The sequence below is a fragment of the Convolutriloba macropyga genome, chromosome 3 (genome assembly GCF_964194025.1).
Source record: "Convolutriloba macropyga chromosome 3, txConMacr16.3, whole genome shotgun sequence".
NCBI classification, from domain to species: Eukaryota; Metazoa; Xenacoelomorpha; order Acoela; family Convolutidae; genus Convolutriloba; species Convolutriloba macropyga.
The window spans coordinates 69,429,761-69,447,365 of NC_134470.1; the positions used below are offsets into that span (position 1 = coordinate 69,429,761).

The window sequence follows — 17,605 nt, forward strand, 5'->3', positions numbered from 1 at the left end:
CAGTGTTTTTTTATGACCCCCAGTTACAAATTATATATTGTTATATAGCACGCTACTATGTAAGAAAATCGCGCCTGGGGGTCATAAAAAATATATGCTCACTAAGCGGGGGGGAAACAGAATAGATCCGATCCAAAAAGTCAATGCTAAATTCTACAAATAATTGAATTTATAGTACTCCTTAATATTATCATAAAAAGTTTAACGAGTTAGCCAGAATTTTTGTTCTGCTTGAGACCCTAAGAATAGTGGCCATATCACCAGCGCTTTTATACATAATTAATTTCAGAATGTCGCATAGCATGCATTGTGTGCTTCGTGGCAATAATTTGCCGAGAAACGACAGAAGACTATCGGATTAGATGATATCATCAATAGGTTAGAAGCTTTAAATTTTCTTTGCTAAGAGTGTGGGCAAATTGCACGCTTTGACTAGTTGAAGCATAGTTTTTGCGTCTTCAATTTTTGATCAAATGTTTTGTCTTAAATAAGTTTGAAATTGATGAGTAAAGGCGCATTGCCTATCATCATAGTTTTAATTACTGAAGCACAGTCGCATCACACTTCTAGCTTTTTTCTGCCTAGACTGTCAAATTGTAATATACGTGTTTGTTAGTTTTACTAATAAAATAGTTGATTAGCAAAAACTTGATCAGCACACCATTGTTAGTATATTACATTGGTCGCTGTTTTCTACTACAGTGTCACTTTCATTCGAAAAATCTTGTCTGACTATCTCTAGTGTACACGCAGTAATGCTCAACAAAATTATAATGTTCAAATAGTTTTTCAACTAAAAATTTTATTCCAAAACGAATAATGATCCTGGCTAAACGTAAAATCTTGATTGCTGTTTTTATGACTATTTTTGCCTTGTGTGCAATATTACGTGCGCCTTTTACGAGCAATGAAAGAACGTTAGAAACTTCGTTAGCAAAAGTCACACCCGAAAACAAATGTCTCGATTCGTTCAAATTGACGAAATTTTCCCCAAAGTTTTCGAATAACAACACTCAAATGTTTTTCATTTCTGTCAATAGTGGGAGTGAAGACAATTCAATGGGCGGGCGAGAAATTTGCTCCGTTGAATCGGCTATTCGAAATTCGGATCTCCCTGTAAAAGTTTTGTTCACGAAAGCTTTTATCAATATAGAGAAAAACGTCCATCTTTGCAAACTAGTTCAGAATTATTATCCTCAAAAAATGCAGCTGTTCTATATAAACATTCGAGAAGTGTTTGAAGGTACACCTTTTTATGGAATACAGCAAAGAATGGTGGGCGATAAATATAAGTACAGAGGTCTTCATTTGAGTGACATGACAAGAAGTGCTTTAATTTACAAATATGGAGGCTTTTATGCTGACTTTGACGTGTTCACGTTGAAAAGCCTCAGAAATGTTACGAATTCGGTTGGATCGGAATACAAAACGACTGTGTAAGTGACTAGCATGAATTGACAAGCACGTTCTGCATTGAAAACTTTTCTTTATCAAGATCACTTTTCTAAAAATTGTACATTCAAGATCGAAAACGATGATCTAATCCTTTTCACCCCCCCCCCCCCCCCCCCGCCATTTTAAGATCCCCTCATACAAATTATGTGTCTGTTATATAGCACGTTAGTATTTTAAAAAAGTAAGTGCTCCAAGGTGGTGAAAAAGATATATGTCCACTAGGCTGGGAGGCCGAAATATATTAGATCAAGAGATGACACGCAAAGAGCACGCGTTCTACATTCCTGATTTATAACATCGGCAGTGTAGCCATATGCAGAACCTATATATCATGATTTCAACAAAAATCATTAACGTTGATAGTGATTATGTGGATGTGCTCTATGCATTGGATCTTAAAAGTCACAAAAGTGCCCGCAATTCATACCTGTCGTTTCAGCTCTCATTTAAAAAAAATCTGCTCCCTTAAAAGTTGTAGCAGCTAATATAAAAGGGTTCTTATTTTTTCAAAGTCATAAATTATTATGAAATATGCTACCAAGAGAATTCGCCTGCTTCATGAAAAGTTAATATGCACAGAAAAACCAAAATTTGTTTTAAAAAAGCCAAAATGAGAGTTACCTCAGGAGCGAACAAAGGCCTTTAAATAAATATGATTTTTAGACCGCATTAGAAAGGAATATTCAATTTGGCAAAGAGTAAGAAAAACACTTCCATAGCAACTACAGAGGTAATGCCCGCAAAAACGAAACTGCATGAACGTTACCCAGAAGCCCCTAATTTTGTCCACAAGAGATAAACTAAATTTTTTAAATGCAAGGTTAATTCACATTTATCTGGAAGAGAATAATCAAATTACACTGGAATAAATTGGTTGCATTTTTAAAAAAATATTAAAAAATTTTAATTTGGAAAATGTTAACACAGTTGGAATTGGTAAAAATTTCTCAGAAATTTTTCTCGAATTTGTTTGCCAACGACAAGGGTTTATATTTCTGAATTTTTTCTGCCTAATTGGACTAGCGTTATTCCAAAATTTTTCAATCATATTGTGAAGTTAGATCAGAAAAATACAAATTTTCATGTCAGGTGGAGTAGAGTAGAGGAGAGAGTTCGTAAAACTTTTCTGGTTTGCATTTAATGATTTTCCAATTTCCTGCAATTCCACTTGATATTTTTTGTCATTCACGTTAATTTTTGTTACGATTGTAGATTTTATCAATGTATTACTGATATTTATTCAATTAAGAAAAATAGATTTTCAGTATTTAATTATATTATATCAAATTCATTCCACTCAAATGTGAAATGTATGCAATGGCTTTGTTGAGACCCTTTAAAGATTTTCCAATTTCCTGCAATTCCATAACACATTTATTTGTCTTTTGTTTTTGTACTATTTAACAATGTATGACTAATATTCACTCAATTAGGAAAAAAAATTTCAATTTTTAATTAATTTAAATCAGATTCATTCCCCTTAAATGTGAAAAATGTTGCAGCTGCTCAAGAATCACAGCGGAACCGAAATATAGTTCTCGAACCTTACGCCAGCCTGGTTCTTCACTGAATCCGATTAACTAATGATCTAGTGGAAACAATTAGTCGCTCGGACGTATTAAAGGACTGTAACTTTAACTTTGATTGAAGTTAAGAAAATCCTTAGTGACAACCTATCTTCGATCTTGTGCTGAGTTTGTAAGGTTTTAGCAAGTGTTAGTAATGTTGCTATCTTTTGGTCAAGAAAACTAAACTAACTTAAGACTCGGAAGATCTGAAGCTCTAGCAAAACTTAGCCAAAAAAAGACTAAAGTTGTTAAAGAATCAATATTTAGTCTAATCTGGGAGCCAACTCCTCTTTATAACAGTTTCTAATGGTTCTAAATAGATTATAGTCGCACTATTAAAAAAAGTCTTGGTAGAGTAAATAATCAGGTAATTATCATTTATAAAATCATTCTCACTTTTTTCTGATTGGTTAATCAAGTAAAGTGATTTAAGTTAATGTTTACATAGTAAATGTCAAATTACTGCAATATTTGCATTAGTTGACATAAGCATGAATGGTTATTACGTAGCGCTAAATGCCTCAAATGTAGGGTATTTGACCTTTAATGATCACCTAAAGTAAGATAAAGTAAACAAGTTAAGTAATTTATCAATAAATAACAAAATATCAAAAAATGCCAATTTTTCATCATATAACTGCTAAAAGCCACAGTTGTGGGTTTGATGTCAAAACGGTCGTGGGGTCCATGGATAGTTTACAGGTTACCCTGAGCATGATCTATGACTTCGGAATGCTGAGGTTTTCCCTTCTCAAAATTGGGGCGGTGTACAAGTTTTCGGTCCCAACTTGTAAAATTTTTCAGTTTTGACCATTTTTGACAAATTCTAACTTTTTTCAGTTACAAAGCTAACTTCTTGCTGTCTGACGGCTCTTGTTTCTGATTAGAAGTGGCGCCAACAAAATATATGCAGTGACTTTGTTAAGATCGGCATTTTTAGCTGTGAAAATAAAATTTTTCGGCAAGAAGATTAGCTGTGGTTTTTTAGAGGTGCATTGTCTTAAGGTTTGTTCTCGTAAGCAATGGAAATATCATCTTAATCGTTTTCACTGCTAGTAATTGCAATTTTTGGAAATCACTCACCGCAATTCCGTATTTTAAGGAAATTTTAGCGTTGAAAATTTGACCCGGGTTGCGATTTTGATGGAAAACAAAAGAATTTAACGGATATCTAAATTTGATGAAATAGGGTCATACTAGGGACAGTCTCCTATTCAATATTTTATCTTGCGTCTGAAAAATAACTGAAGAATGGAAATTATTCCACAAATGTTGCTGAAAACATTGAATTCTAAATTTTCAGTAGGCCTCTCAACTGTAAATTGGATGAAGGCGTCGAAATGAGCAGTAGAATAACGGGAGGTAACTTCCACTTCAACGCAGGTTCTGAATTTCTCCTTGAGGTTATGAAGAACACCAGAAAATTTTTCAATCCCCAGATTGGAAGGAATCACGTGGGACCCGGTATGTTTACCAGAACAGCTCAGATGTACTTGGGACTGCAGGACAACGAAAGAGTGCCCAATTTTGAATGTGAGTTTTGTGCTTCATGGCCAAATTGCCCAGGCCAAGAATTCAACAGCAAATAAAACATTCCAAAAAAATAGAGTTTTGCATAATTCTACAACGCAAAGTGAATAGCGACCCCAGTCAATATAGATTTTTTTCCAAAAACTGACAAATCATTTCTCATGTTCATAAATAATACATCTTAATTTTAGCCGCTGATCTATCAATACTGCCTTCATTTATATTACCCCAAAATTGGCAATGGGTTCACAATGAATTGTACCCTACGGCAGACAGGAGTGACAATTATTGGGAAGAGATGATCAGATGTAGCCTCACAATCCACCTTGCAGGCAGTGCCAAAAGACAAGAGCAGCCCAGTTACAATCCAAACAAAAATATTCTATCATATTTGGGTCCAAAAATCTGCCCAGTCTCGTTCTTCGATCTGGAGAAATTTTGAAACAATGTAATCCGAGGAAAGCGATATAACAGCCTTTGAATTGAAGTACATATTTCCTACCAGTTTATTTAAATTCAAATGGTTTAAAAAATTTTAATTTGCCATTCGGAGCCGAGGTCCCAAGGCTAATAAGCGCAAAAATATGTAAAAATGGCGGTTAATTTCTTGAGGATCAACGATAATTGTGATGAAAAAACGAGCCCATTTTTAGCGTCGACCTTACATATTTTAGTACCGCTAATCGCACATGATTATACGTTTCTTAGCGTCTCATTTACAGAATTATGCGTTTTTAGCGTTGAACTTACATTCTTTCAACGCTTTTATTGAACGCACCGTAAAATTATGCAAGAAAAACGCGATTAATTTTCCATTTTCAACAATTGTTAACGTTGCTCTCGCATAGTTTTGCAAAATATCCTCGTCTTGAGGATATAATTCGGTCATATTGCACATGGATTATTATGCTTTTCAGGGCCCAAGTTATTACCAGACGCGAGCGTTTCCGTCCCCTCCACTACTTAAGTGCATATTACTTCCAAATCAAATCGCACGTGGCGTAATTTGACGTTTTGATTGAATATGTATTAGCAAGTGCTCTGTAACTGGGGGCACAAACGGAAAAGCTCCCTGTCGTGGTGATTGTGAACCATTTTTCAGTAATACAGACGTATCAAATATCTATTGAGATATTTTATGTATCTTCAGTTGGAAGCTCACTTGATTTGCAAAGGCAAACTTAAACCGACTATCGTTGGCTGAATTGTTCTCGAAAGGCAAGCGGGGGCACTTTAATTTAGGGTGAAGCTTAGAAAATTTTTCATGGGTGCAAAAACTCCGCCCTCATAGGTGGTCGAACGAGCGACCTCCAGGAAAGCAATCTGTCATCCTAATCAGTAGGCTTCAGCGGCTTCAAACCTGAACAGCTCACAATCGCCTTTATATTAGCAACAAACTGTTAGAGCAACTGAGGTGACTCAAAAATAAAGTCAAGCGCAAAAAATTGACTTGAGAAGTCAAAGAATGGTTTGGAACAAAAGCGCAAAAATAGTCAAGCAAAAATTTTTCATAAAAGACACACGTTTACAATTGTCAAACTTCGTTCGAGAGCAATTAACATCAAAAATGTAACAACAGTTCAGTTTTTCTTTTCACGACTCATTTAACCCCGCCTATTCTAACCCCATATCATTGATCACCCCGCAGTTAGTGATAGGAGGTTAAATGAATAGGTTGAAAACGGTTGAAAAGGCGGGACACCGAAAACGAATGCAAGGCCTATCTGTTCATGCCGCGTACCAATTATCCCACAAGTATGAGACATAGTCATATTGCTGAAACAATGACAGAAAAATATCGAAAATTGTAGTTGATTAAATCTCATTTTTTGTTTATTATTAAAGAAGTTTCTGTAGATCCATAGACCAATTAATATACATAGATCAATAAAGGAAAATATTATAAAAATAAATATCAGAACAATTATGTAAAGCCGCTGGTGTTGTCTAAAAAACAGAAAAGTGCATACTCTCAATTCAGCAAAATTTTTCAGTTCACAATTTGAAAAAATCAAAAGTAACTCTGAAGATTTTTGCAATCTACATTAATTAAAATGCGCATCAACTTTATCAAACATTTAAGCAATGGACATAAATGCTCAATTGAAGCTTGGTTGCTACAAAAAAATCACGGTAATAGAAATACAAAACTAGCTCCACAGAAAACCAATTAAGCACACGATATTTTCTCGTAACTTGAAGCAGGTGACCTGGCAAGAAATTATCCGTGTTAACGATGAAGTAACACATTATCTTTATTAGTGAAACCATTAAAAAAACTACAATAAGCTCAAACAGGACATGACTACGCTTGTGCTATTAAATTTCATTAAAAAAAGGTCATGCCAGCATTTATCTTCTGAAAATAATAACAACCTGAACAGTTAGTGATTCATTGTAAGCTCTGTCCGCAAAATGTCTTCAGTATCCTTTTTCCAATAGCAATGGTTCATCTTCATTTACTTTGTCAACAGTTAGTAATGACCATGCTTTTCGTATATCTTACTAGTTGATTACTAGCAAAAGCACTGATGATGCACAATTCAGAAAAACATTACAAAAATATTTTAAAAATAAAATCCAGCCAACAAAAGCTATTCAATTGCAACTATTAACGCCAATTAAACCAAGGGGGGCAGAAGTGATCATGATATGAGGATTTAAGTATTATGTTCGGCCAAAATAAGACAAAACTCTTTACACTCGGCCTGTTGCACGGTATTATGATCGGCCTGAAAGACAAAAGAATTGCGGGAATAGTCGGAGTTGGCCTAACCAGATAATGCAACACGAGTTCACTCATTTTCCAACTGCATATAATTGCACCCCTCGCGGTTAAATGATAGGTGGTTAAATAAATAGGGGTGAAAAAACGAGACACTGTAAAAAGAATGCAATGTCTATCTGTCCATGTCGTGTACCGATTAGCCCAAAAGTATGAATAATCATTTTGCTGAACCAAATACAGAGAAACATCGGAAAGTGTAGTTAATTAACTATCGTTTTCTGTTAATTATTTAAAAGTTTTAAACATAGCTGGCAAATTGCCAGAAAATAGCCGCAATAGCTTCATAGATCTTTAGTCTCAAAAAGAAGGTAAAAGAGACAGACCAAAAAAGAAACTTTTTCCTATCATTGAGGGCTGAGATGTTAGATTTTTATTAAGAATCTGTATAACTTATTGTTGTTTCTATTAGCTGCTCTTAAATAAACTTCAAATAGAGTGACAAGCACTCATTTGCCCTTCTCTTTGAAATAAAGCAAATAAAATTCAATTTCAGAGTGAGAAAGTCATTTTTAAGAGTGAGGTAAGTCACGTGTAACTAAAAATTTAATCGAGCAAATGAACAAAAAAACTAGCTCCACTAACAGTGAAAAAGGACGTCAAGCACGCAATTGAGTTGAAACTGCATGAACGAATGAACAAAAAGCAGATTTGAAGTGGTTGTGACGTCATAGGGTCGTAACAAAAATCTTGACGAAAAAAATAAACCAATAGAAGGCCACAAACAGCCTCAGCTATCGCTTCATGGCTATAAAAAGATTGCAACAGATCATTTGTGGAATTCGGTAAATCCAAAGATCAAATACAATCCATAGATCAATAAAGGAAAGTATTAAAAATAAACGTCAGAACAATTATGTAAAGCCGCTGGTGTTGTCTAAAAAACAAAAAACTGCATAGTCTCAATTCAGCAAAATTTCGCAATTCAGAATTTCTAAATATGAAAAAAGTAAATTTGGAGATTTTATCGAAATCTACATCAAATTAAATGCGCATCATCTTTATCAAACATTTAAGCGATTGACAGAAATTTACTCAAATTGAAACTTGGTGGCTACGAAAAAGTAAATCATTGTAATGGAAATACAAACATAGCTCCACAGAAAACCAATTAAGCACACGATAAATTCTCGTAACTAAATACAGTTGACCTGGCAAGAAATTATTCGTGTTAATGATGAAGTAACAAGTCATATTCATTTATGAAACCATTTAAAACAAACTAAAACAAGCTCGAACTGGGTTTGATCACGCTTGTGCTAATAAATTTTATTCAAACCAGGTCATTTATCACACCATTTATCTTCTGAAAATAATAACAACCTGTTTCAAATTTTAACAGTTAGTGATTCATTGTGAGCTCTGTCCGCAAAAAGTCTTCAGTATCTTTTTTTCCAACAGCAATGGTTCACAATCATTTACTTTGTCAGCAGTTAGTAATGAATATGCTTTGCGTATATCTTACTAGCGAAAGCACTGATGATGGACTATTCAGAAATGAACAGTAAAAATGGATTTTAAAAATGAAATCCAGCCAACAAAAGCTAATCAACTGCAGGTATTAATTCCAATAACACTGGGGGGAGGAAGATGGGGGCGAAGGTGATCATATCAGGATTAAAATTATTATACTCGGCCAAAATAGAGTCGAAAGACAAACCATTGGGAGAAAATTCGGAATAGGCCGAACAAGACAATGTAACAAGAGTTCTCGCATTTTCTAACCCCATATCATTGAACCCCTTGCGATTAAAAGATAGGAGGTTAAGTAAACGGGGATGAAAAAGCGGGACACCGTAAAAAGATTGCAATGCTTATCTGTCCATGTCAGGTACCAATTACCCCAAAAGAATGAAGAATAATCATATTGCTGAAACGATGACAGAAAAATATCGGAAATTGTAGTTGATTAAATCTCATTTCTTGATTAGTTATTTAAAAGAAGTTTTATAAAGATTGCAATAGATCAATTGTGGAATTCTGTAGATCCATAGATCAATTAAAATCCACAGATCAATAAAAAAATATAAAAAATAAATGCCAGAATAATTATGTGCAGCCGCCGGTGTTTTCTAAAAAACAAAGTAACGAATATTCTCAATTCAGCAAAATTTTGCAATTCAGAATTTTTAAATATGAAAAAAGTAAATTTGGAGATTTTATCGAAATCTACATCAAATTAAATGCGCATCATCTTTATCAAACATTTAAGCGATTGACAGAAATTTACTCAAATTGAAACTTGGTGGCTACGAAAAAGTAAATCATTGTAATGGAAATACAAACATAGCTCCACAGAAAACCAATTAAGCACACGATAAATTCTCGTAACTAAATACAGTTGACCTGGCAAGAAATTATTCGTGTTAATGATGAAGTAACAAGTCATATTCATTTATGAAACCATTTAAAACAAACTAAAACAAGCTCGAACTGGGTTTGATCACGCTTGTGCTAATAAATTTTATTCAAACCAGGTCATTTATCACACCATTTATCTTCTGAAAATAATAACAACCTGTTTGAAATTTTAACAGTTAGTGATTCATTGTGAGCTCTGTCCGCAAAAAGTCTTCAGTATCTTTTTTTCCAACAGCAATGGTTCACAATCATTTACTTTGTCAGCAGTTAGTAATGAATATGCTTTGCGTATATCTTACTAGCGAAAGCACTGATGATGGACTATTCAGAAATGAACAGTAAAAATGGATTTTAAAAATGAAATCCAGCCAACAAAAGCTAATCAACTGCAGGTATTAATTCCAATAACACTGGGGGGAGGAAGATGGGGGCGAAGGTGATCATATCAGGATTAAAATTATTATACTCGGCCAAAATAGAGTCGAAAGACAAACCATTGGGAGAAAATTCGGAATAGGCCGAACAAGACAATGTAACAAGAGTTCTCGCATTTTCTAACCCCATATCATTGAACCCCTTGCGATTAAAAGATAGGAGGTTAAGTAAACGGGGATGAAAAAGCGGGACACCGTAAAAAGATTGCAATGCTTATCTGTCCATGTCAGGTACCAATTACCCCAAAAGAATGAAGAATAATCATATTGCTGAAACGATGACAGAAAAATATCGGAAATTGTAGTTGATTAAATCTCATTTCTTGATTAGTTATTTAAAAGAAGTTTTATAAAGATTGCAATAGATCAATTGTGGAATTCTGTAGATCCATAGATCAATTAAAATCCACAGATCAATAAAAAAATATAAAAAATAAATGCCAGAATAATTATGTGCAGCCGCCGGTGTTTTCTAAAAAACAAAGTAACGAATATTCTCAATTCAGCAAAAATTTTGCAATTCACAATTTGTAAAAACGGAAAATTACATCTGAAGATTTTCGAAATCTACATCAATTTAAATGGGCATCAAATTTACCAAACAACTAAGCGATGAACATAAATTTACTCAAATTGAAGCTTGGTTGCTACGAAAAAGTAAATCACAGTAATGGAAATACAAAGATAGCTCCGCAGAAAACCAATTAAGCACACGATAAATTCTCGTAAATTGAAACAGGTGACCTGGAAAGAAATTACCCGTGTTAATGATGAAGTAACATATCATATTTATTATTGAAACCATTAAAAATAAGCTCAAACTGGGTCTTACCACGCTTGTGCTATTAAATTTTACTAAAACAAGGAAATGGCAGCGTATATCTTTTGAGAATAACAACAACCTGTTTGAAATTTTAAAAGTTAGTGATTCATTGTAGGCTCTGTCCGCAAAATGTCTTCAGTATCCTTTTTCCAACAGCAATGGTTCATAATCATTTACTTTGTAAACAGTTAGTAATGAATATGCTTTTCGTATATCTTACTAGTTGATTACTAGCGAAAGCACTGATGATGAACAATTCAAAAACGAACAGTAAGGGTGAATTGAAGAAAATGAAATCCAACCAACAAAAGCTTATCAACTGCAAGTATTAATTCCGATTAAACTGGGGGGGGGGGGGGCAGATGGGGGCGAAAGTGATCATGATATGAGGATTAAAGTATTATAAAACCATTGCAGGAAAAGTCGAAGTTGGCAGAACCAGATAATACCACAAGAGTTCTCGCTGCTTTGCAGTTGTTCCAAAATTGACGCTGGCTTCAAAAGTTGGTTCCAAATTTTCTGACAACATGTTTGACCTATTTCTGTAGTGTGACTATATCTGTTGTGAATGTGGTCGGGAAGAGCCAGTTACACACACACCGGCTAATTGCTGGCCCAAGCCAGTTTGGAAGCGTGTTGCTGTGGCCTCTCACATATGAAGCAGGTGATTGAGGGGTCGTCTCCGTTGCACTAAAAAACACTACTTTCAAATTTAAGATCTATGTATTGTCATATTTTGAAGAAAAACAATTTTAATAGCGTTTCATCATGTATTCTCTACATCAAATATTTTTGGTATCTAGTTTCCGTTTCCAGTAAGAAATTTATCGCATACAAACTCATGAATTGTATAGACCAGAAAAACAGACCACAAATCCAATTAAAAATCCAAATATTATTTGTCAAAAGGAGTTGTGATTTCGATTAAGAATTAAGACCGAGGGAGCACTACTGTGTGTGTTAAGAATGCAGTACCTGTGAGGAGTAAATGCTTGTTTGGTTGGATAGACTGAGGATGTAGACACATGAGAATGCCACTGATTTGCTCGGCTGACCTTTGTGCCAGTAGTTATCCAGGGCTATTGTGTTGCCTGTAACAATATTGGGGCAAGATAGTACAAAACTATAAGTACTAAAACAAGATCCAAGAAACCAAGGAGTAGAACATACGCGTAAAGCAGTTATAGATATAGAGGGGAGCAAGCAAAATTTTTGGAAAAGTGGCTGCGAAATAGAGCTCGTAATTATAACTTGAAGAAATTAACCATTCTGCGTTTGCCAGGTAATGCCATCGAAATTGCGAGTTGGACCAATGTAACACCTTCCTTTTGTTCTAGCAGCGACGGCAATTGCTTGGTACTCCTAAAACAACCCCAACAAAATCTTCGGGACAAAGTTACACCGTTCGAATAACAATTGAATAACACGAATTTTTGAAGAACTATCTGTTCCCGTAGAATTAAGCTGGCTCAACTCTAGTCACCTTTGACAATGGTCTTCATAGTTTGAAACAACAGATTTTGCTTTTAAACAAATGTATCTAGACATCTGAAAAAACAGCCAGTATGTTTTCGAAATTGCTGCGAAATAAACTTTCGGCCACGAAATATACATAGCATGAGATGCGGAACTACTCTGAGGTTGTCGACGCAATCTATTAAAAAATCATTCTCTTCAATGCTGTCTTCAAATTTTCTCAGCGTTCAAACTACTACAAATTCCAGCACGTACGGCATTTCCTACTGCAAATTCATTCCAACAAAGTTAATAGTTAGAAAAGACACGCCTCCAAAACTCCACTTCAAGTTATAAAATCACGACTACCGTAATAACGCCTGACGTTCAGAGCCATAAAAATTTAAAAAATGAGAGAAAGATAAGCATAAAACACAAAACAGCGCATATGTTGGTTTAGAACTCAATAAACCAAAAGAAACTTTAGAACTACTAGCTTTAAAATATTGAAATAGACAGGTAATTTATAACCAATCATGGAGCGTACTAAACCCTGAGAACCAAAATATCAGTTTGTGCCTAGAAACCACTCGTATTTTTGCCCTATTTACTGCTTCTGCAAGATTGATGCCACGACCCTATACAGTTCATCTTTTTCCAGTTAGAAATAATTAACAGCAAAAATTAAGTTCGACCCGCTTTTTTCGAATTCAAAGAAAACAATATTGGAAATCATTTTTTTGTTGTTGAATATTTATAATTCCAATTCGTTACGACTGCATAGGCTGTGAAGTTGCATTATTACCTCTATGAGGTACAAATTTTAAGACATAAATGAGGCACCAAAAAATGCCATCCAAAAAGTTGGTAAAAGCATGAAAACATTTAATTTACCTGAAAATTTGTTGGCTGAGCAAGAGAGCTGCCAGCGAATGAGCAGAATTGGTTGGCTGCAGGGTATGACTTCTCTTTTACAACTGTCACTGTCGCGTAGTCATTCTTCAGACTCCCGTGAGAAGTGAAAGACAGGATCCCAGTATCGTACACAAAATGCATTAAACCTATTTCACGAAAACAAGATTGCATCAGTTCAACTCTAGAAAATCATACTATTTTTCAGCGTAGCGCTATTCTTTCATAAAGTGACTTCAATTTTTGAACAACCGTTACCATCCTTTCATGGTTTCCGATCATTTTTCCATGAAAAATTGGCTCATTTTGGGAACAGTATTTCTCAAAATATTTCTACAGAGTTCACTGTCATTTGGGTCGTTTGGCCTAAAACCTATTTTACGTTACAAAAAACGAATCATATTCTTTTCCAGTTGTGAGGAAACCCTTTTCAAATACCGTGTTTTAAGATACACTTTCTGCATGCGGAAAAGTGCGGGGCATTGCGCAGAAAACATAGACCTCTCACACTCGATATTGCGAGGTCAGATTGCACCAGGGGAACTATTGGAAGATTGAAACCTTAATTCAACTCCCTGTCATCGCTGACTAGCACTGCTTACCGCAGCGATGTTTATTATATGCGTTATAAAATGCGTTCGGCCAATTAATAATGTGGTTCGTGTAAATCTTCTGGATCTATTCTGCCCCTCCCCCCCCCAAGCGTTTTTCATGCCTCCCCCCATTAAAAATTATGTTGTTATATAGCAAGAATCTATGCACAATTGCATGTGCGCCTGGTGGGCGTATAAGTTTTGCTTTTGATTGCTTCTACGAATAAATTTGATATATTATCTTTTGGCATGAGAAATAGAGTTTGAATGCTAAACAACACTCGCATTTCTCACACTATAGTCAAAGACGGACTGTTAGAGGGCTCGTGCTCAAGATTGGATTAGTTTTAACTAGAAACAGAAAACCTAGAGGAATTTGTTATGGAATGGAATTTAAATATGGAATATTTTTATATGGAAATTTGTATGGAATTTATATCCATATTTTATATGGAAATTCATAAGGAATTCTTTTATATGGCTGTGTGTCGCATTAAATGAGCCTTATAGATTGCGTAAAAAGATTTCTCAGAACATGTTTTAAGCTTAGGTTTACGGAAAACGTCATTGAAAAGATGTGAAAAAAACAAAATTGCAACAAATTTTGAGTTACATGACTATGAGCTCCTTAAATTATTGGTGTACGAAAAAGAAACTTCTGTTGAGCAACCAAAAATTCGAAAACGAGGTAAAATGTTATAGGTTTGATAAACCTCCCACTGATGGACTCAAATTTTAAATATGTCCTCAGAATATAGTTTTGTAAAACTGGGAAACATCTTAGCTGAATGGCGTATTAATTACACATAGATGGACACAAATTATAGAAGAAGTTTTGCCGTCAGTTTCAAGATAGTGTTACTATGGGCAAGTTTCAACCTGATAGTGTCTTCAGAACCTCAACATTTTAATAGGTAAGTCTGAGTTGTGCTTTACTGTTAACTCCTAGGGATACCAGAGCATCCATTATCAGTTCTCACAAATATTTAGCAGAGTTTGCCATAACTAAGCGCCCAAGGGCAACCCTAGCCCAAATAATAAACGAATCTTTTTTCGACTTAGTAATTTTAAGAATTGTCTAAAAAGAACCAAAAAAAAAATAAAATAAGCATTATTTAAAAAAAATAATGTTGCCTTTGAGTACACCTTATGCATTTAATCACCGTAACTTCCATTTTGAAGCCATACTTTCTTTTCATGATTCAGCCTTTTACAACCCTCCTGTTGGTTTTTTGTACTCTCCCTTCTTGAGGAATTTCAATTGTAAAAATTAAATTTTGTTTGTTTTATTCTTAAGATAAACAATTAAATAAAGATTTTAAAAAATCAATTTTAATCAAACTTGCTGAAATGGAGAACAAATTATTGAATAATAGTATGTCATTAGTTTCAAATAACGTAGAAACTTTCTTTTCTGGTAAATGTAGTTCCTGCTAGGAATAGTAATTAAGGGATACATAAGGGTTTCTCTAAAATGTACGAAAAAACAAGACGTCTTAATCTAAAATCTTTTCTAAGCTTCGTTTGCCATCGTTTGAGACAATCAGCTAATGTCGAGTAGCGTCAAAAAAACAGAAAGATATTGTTGACTAACGGTAGTACATTTTTCACTCTGATATGGAAATATTGACTTCTGTTAGGAAAATTCCTTGAATCTAAAAAAAATTAAGACACCGAATTACAGGTGAGATGACTAAAACAGCTCGTTACCATATTTAAAGAACTTTGGGGCTAAAACCAGAAGCTAGCGTTTAAAAACGGCTCAGAGATTATTGGTTAAGCATTTATACATAAAGACTGACTGCCGGATAAATCAACATAATGCTTATAATTTTAGATAGGCTAAGGTCGGAGAAAGCTTCCCAAACGCATAATACTTAACCCAATTTGTTTATATTCATAAAATAGGCTCTTACGTTTTCTGGACGCAGATTCAGCCAAGTTCAGTTGAGCGAGCACTTTCTCCTTCTGTGCAAACTGCTGCTCTCTCATTCCTGCCTCGTGTGCGTTGTTGGTTGCTCCATGCAGCTTGACTAAACATGCAAACATTGAGTTTTAAAAAGTCGAGCAAAGTTGAAGACAACTCCGAAAGGATTTGTTGCTCAGCTCAAACCAATGTACTGACTAACAAATGACTAATCGACCAGTTACTATAAATCAGTTTCTGTTACAGAAAGCATGAACAGTTTTAAAACTCTCTTTTCTCAGTGGTGCACAGGAACGAAAACTAAATCGATCACGCTAAACTTCTCATCAATTATCTTCACACTTGTGTCGCTTAGAGGTCAAGATAGCTTGTCGACGTGTGTAAACACGGCAAAAAAAATTGTCCAAAATGACTTTTCACGTTAAGAATACATAAACAACTCATAATAGCTTACTCGCCTTATTTTAAAAAAAGCATTTGAATTAAAATTTTAGGGACTCTGTTTTCTGTATTATCAACGTTAGATTTCGGAAGACATCTTTAATAATTTAAAAAGTTATCTGATATCTATTACGCAATTAAAGAAGAAATTGAGTAAAATCGAGAGCTTCTATTTCCATTCTTTAGCCTTGAAGCCTAAATTGCGTAGTAATTTTGAACTGTTTGATTGCGATGAAACTTTGAGGACACGTTATATTTCTGACCTTGGTCGATGACTTCGCCTCCTATGGTTCCAATAATGAGCATTGAACTGAGAAATCCCACAGCACCCTTTTTCCAGTGTCTCCTGGCACTCTGCATGGTAGGGGATGAACTACCCGCCTCCGATAGATCAGAGTTACTGTCCTCTCTCAATAGGGGACTGTAAATTGAAAGCCAATTAAAAAAACAGTTCAAAACCACTATTTTAAACTTAAAATCCAAAAATATGAAACTACTTTCCGCGCTCTTTTGACTGGTTTGCAAAAGAAAACAGTCGCGTATAAGAAGTCCAAAAGATTCAGTTGTTTTAAATTCGCAAGAATTATTTTATAACACGCAAAAAAAGTAATAATGGGTGAAAGTTTAATTTACGAATATTAACAAAATACTCAGAAGGCCAGAAAGCTTCAGAGTCCAAATGGCTGCTTTTGATTGCATAGCGAGATAACTACACATCAGAGCCGAAGAAATTTCCGTGGCTCTGATGTACTCACTGAAAAAATCTGGCATTCGTCTTGAACCTCCTGATGATTCGAGATTTCATTCAGAAATTTGATGCAGCTTCAGCAGAATGGAATAACCTCACTTGAATGGAATAACGTGGAATTTGCGAGTTTCAAAATATGTCACCGTATGTAAGAAAATCAACGGCATTCTATATCCTGGCATTTTAAAACTGGCCTTTAATTTTTTTGGATCAATGCCCATTTATAGTTAGTTGCTTCAAATTGAGATAGACTTACGGTGGTCTGAGCATAGGCGTGTCTTGCAGCATCTCGTCATCTGAATCGTTGAGTTGCAACCTGCAATTATTGTTCCCACCAATTCCTGAGGTTGTCACACTTGATGTATTAGTGCTGTTCCCACCACCACCTGCGTTAGAAGTCATTGGCTTCTCTGAAACTTGTACCAATATTTTGCACTGCATGTTACAATAATTAAAGTCAATCGACACCACTGAACACTTCACACGGAACCGTATATATATGTAGCATAAATTGATCATTAAAACCAAATGTTAAGAAAAAAGTTACCATTGTCGCCAAAAGTATCAATGTTG

General features: G+C 34.8%; 2 protein-coding genes across 3 annotated transcripts; one reads left to right on the forward strand and one right to left on the reverse strand.

Annotated features, from left to right (window-relative positions):
* Nucleotides 1-538: 538 nt before the first annotated feature.
* On the forward strand, nucleotides 539-5,045 carry LOC142337246 (lactosylceramide 4-alpha-galactosyltransferase-like). Of its 2 annotated transcripts, none has more exons than XM_075386397.1 (3): nucleotides 539-1,436; nucleotides 4,327-4,556; nucleotides 4,745-5,045. In XM_075386397.1, exons 1-3 carry the CDS (start codon nucleotides 820-822, stop codon nucleotides 4,993-4,995), a joined length of 1,098 nt encoding a protein of 365 aa, XP_075242512.1. In that variant the 5' UTR covers nucleotides 539-819; the 3' UTR covers nucleotides 4,996-5,045. The 2 variants fall into 2 exon arrangements, with proteins under 2 accessions (XP_075242512.1, XP_075242513.1); XM_075386398.1 differs by having other exon boundaries at nucleotides 4,330-4,556.
* Nucleotides 5,046-10,618: 5,573 nt separating this feature from the next.
* Nucleotides 10,619-17,488, reverse strand: LOC142336407 (uncharacterized). The gene is made up of 7 exons (XM_075385211.1): nucleotides 17,289-17,488; nucleotides 16,548-16,705; nucleotides 15,833-15,949; nucleotides 13,306-13,472; nucleotides 12,222-12,318; nucleotides 11,932-12,047; nucleotides 10,619-11,646 (listed from the first exon to the last, which is right to left on the reverse strand). Exons 1-7 carry the CDS (start codon nucleotides 17,471-17,473, stop codon nucleotides 11,560-11,562), a joined length of 927 nt encoding a protein of 308 aa, XP_075241326.1. The 5' UTR covers nucleotides 17,474-17,488; the 3' UTR covers nucleotides 10,619-11,559.
* Nucleotides 17,489-17,605: the final 117 nt, after the last annotated feature.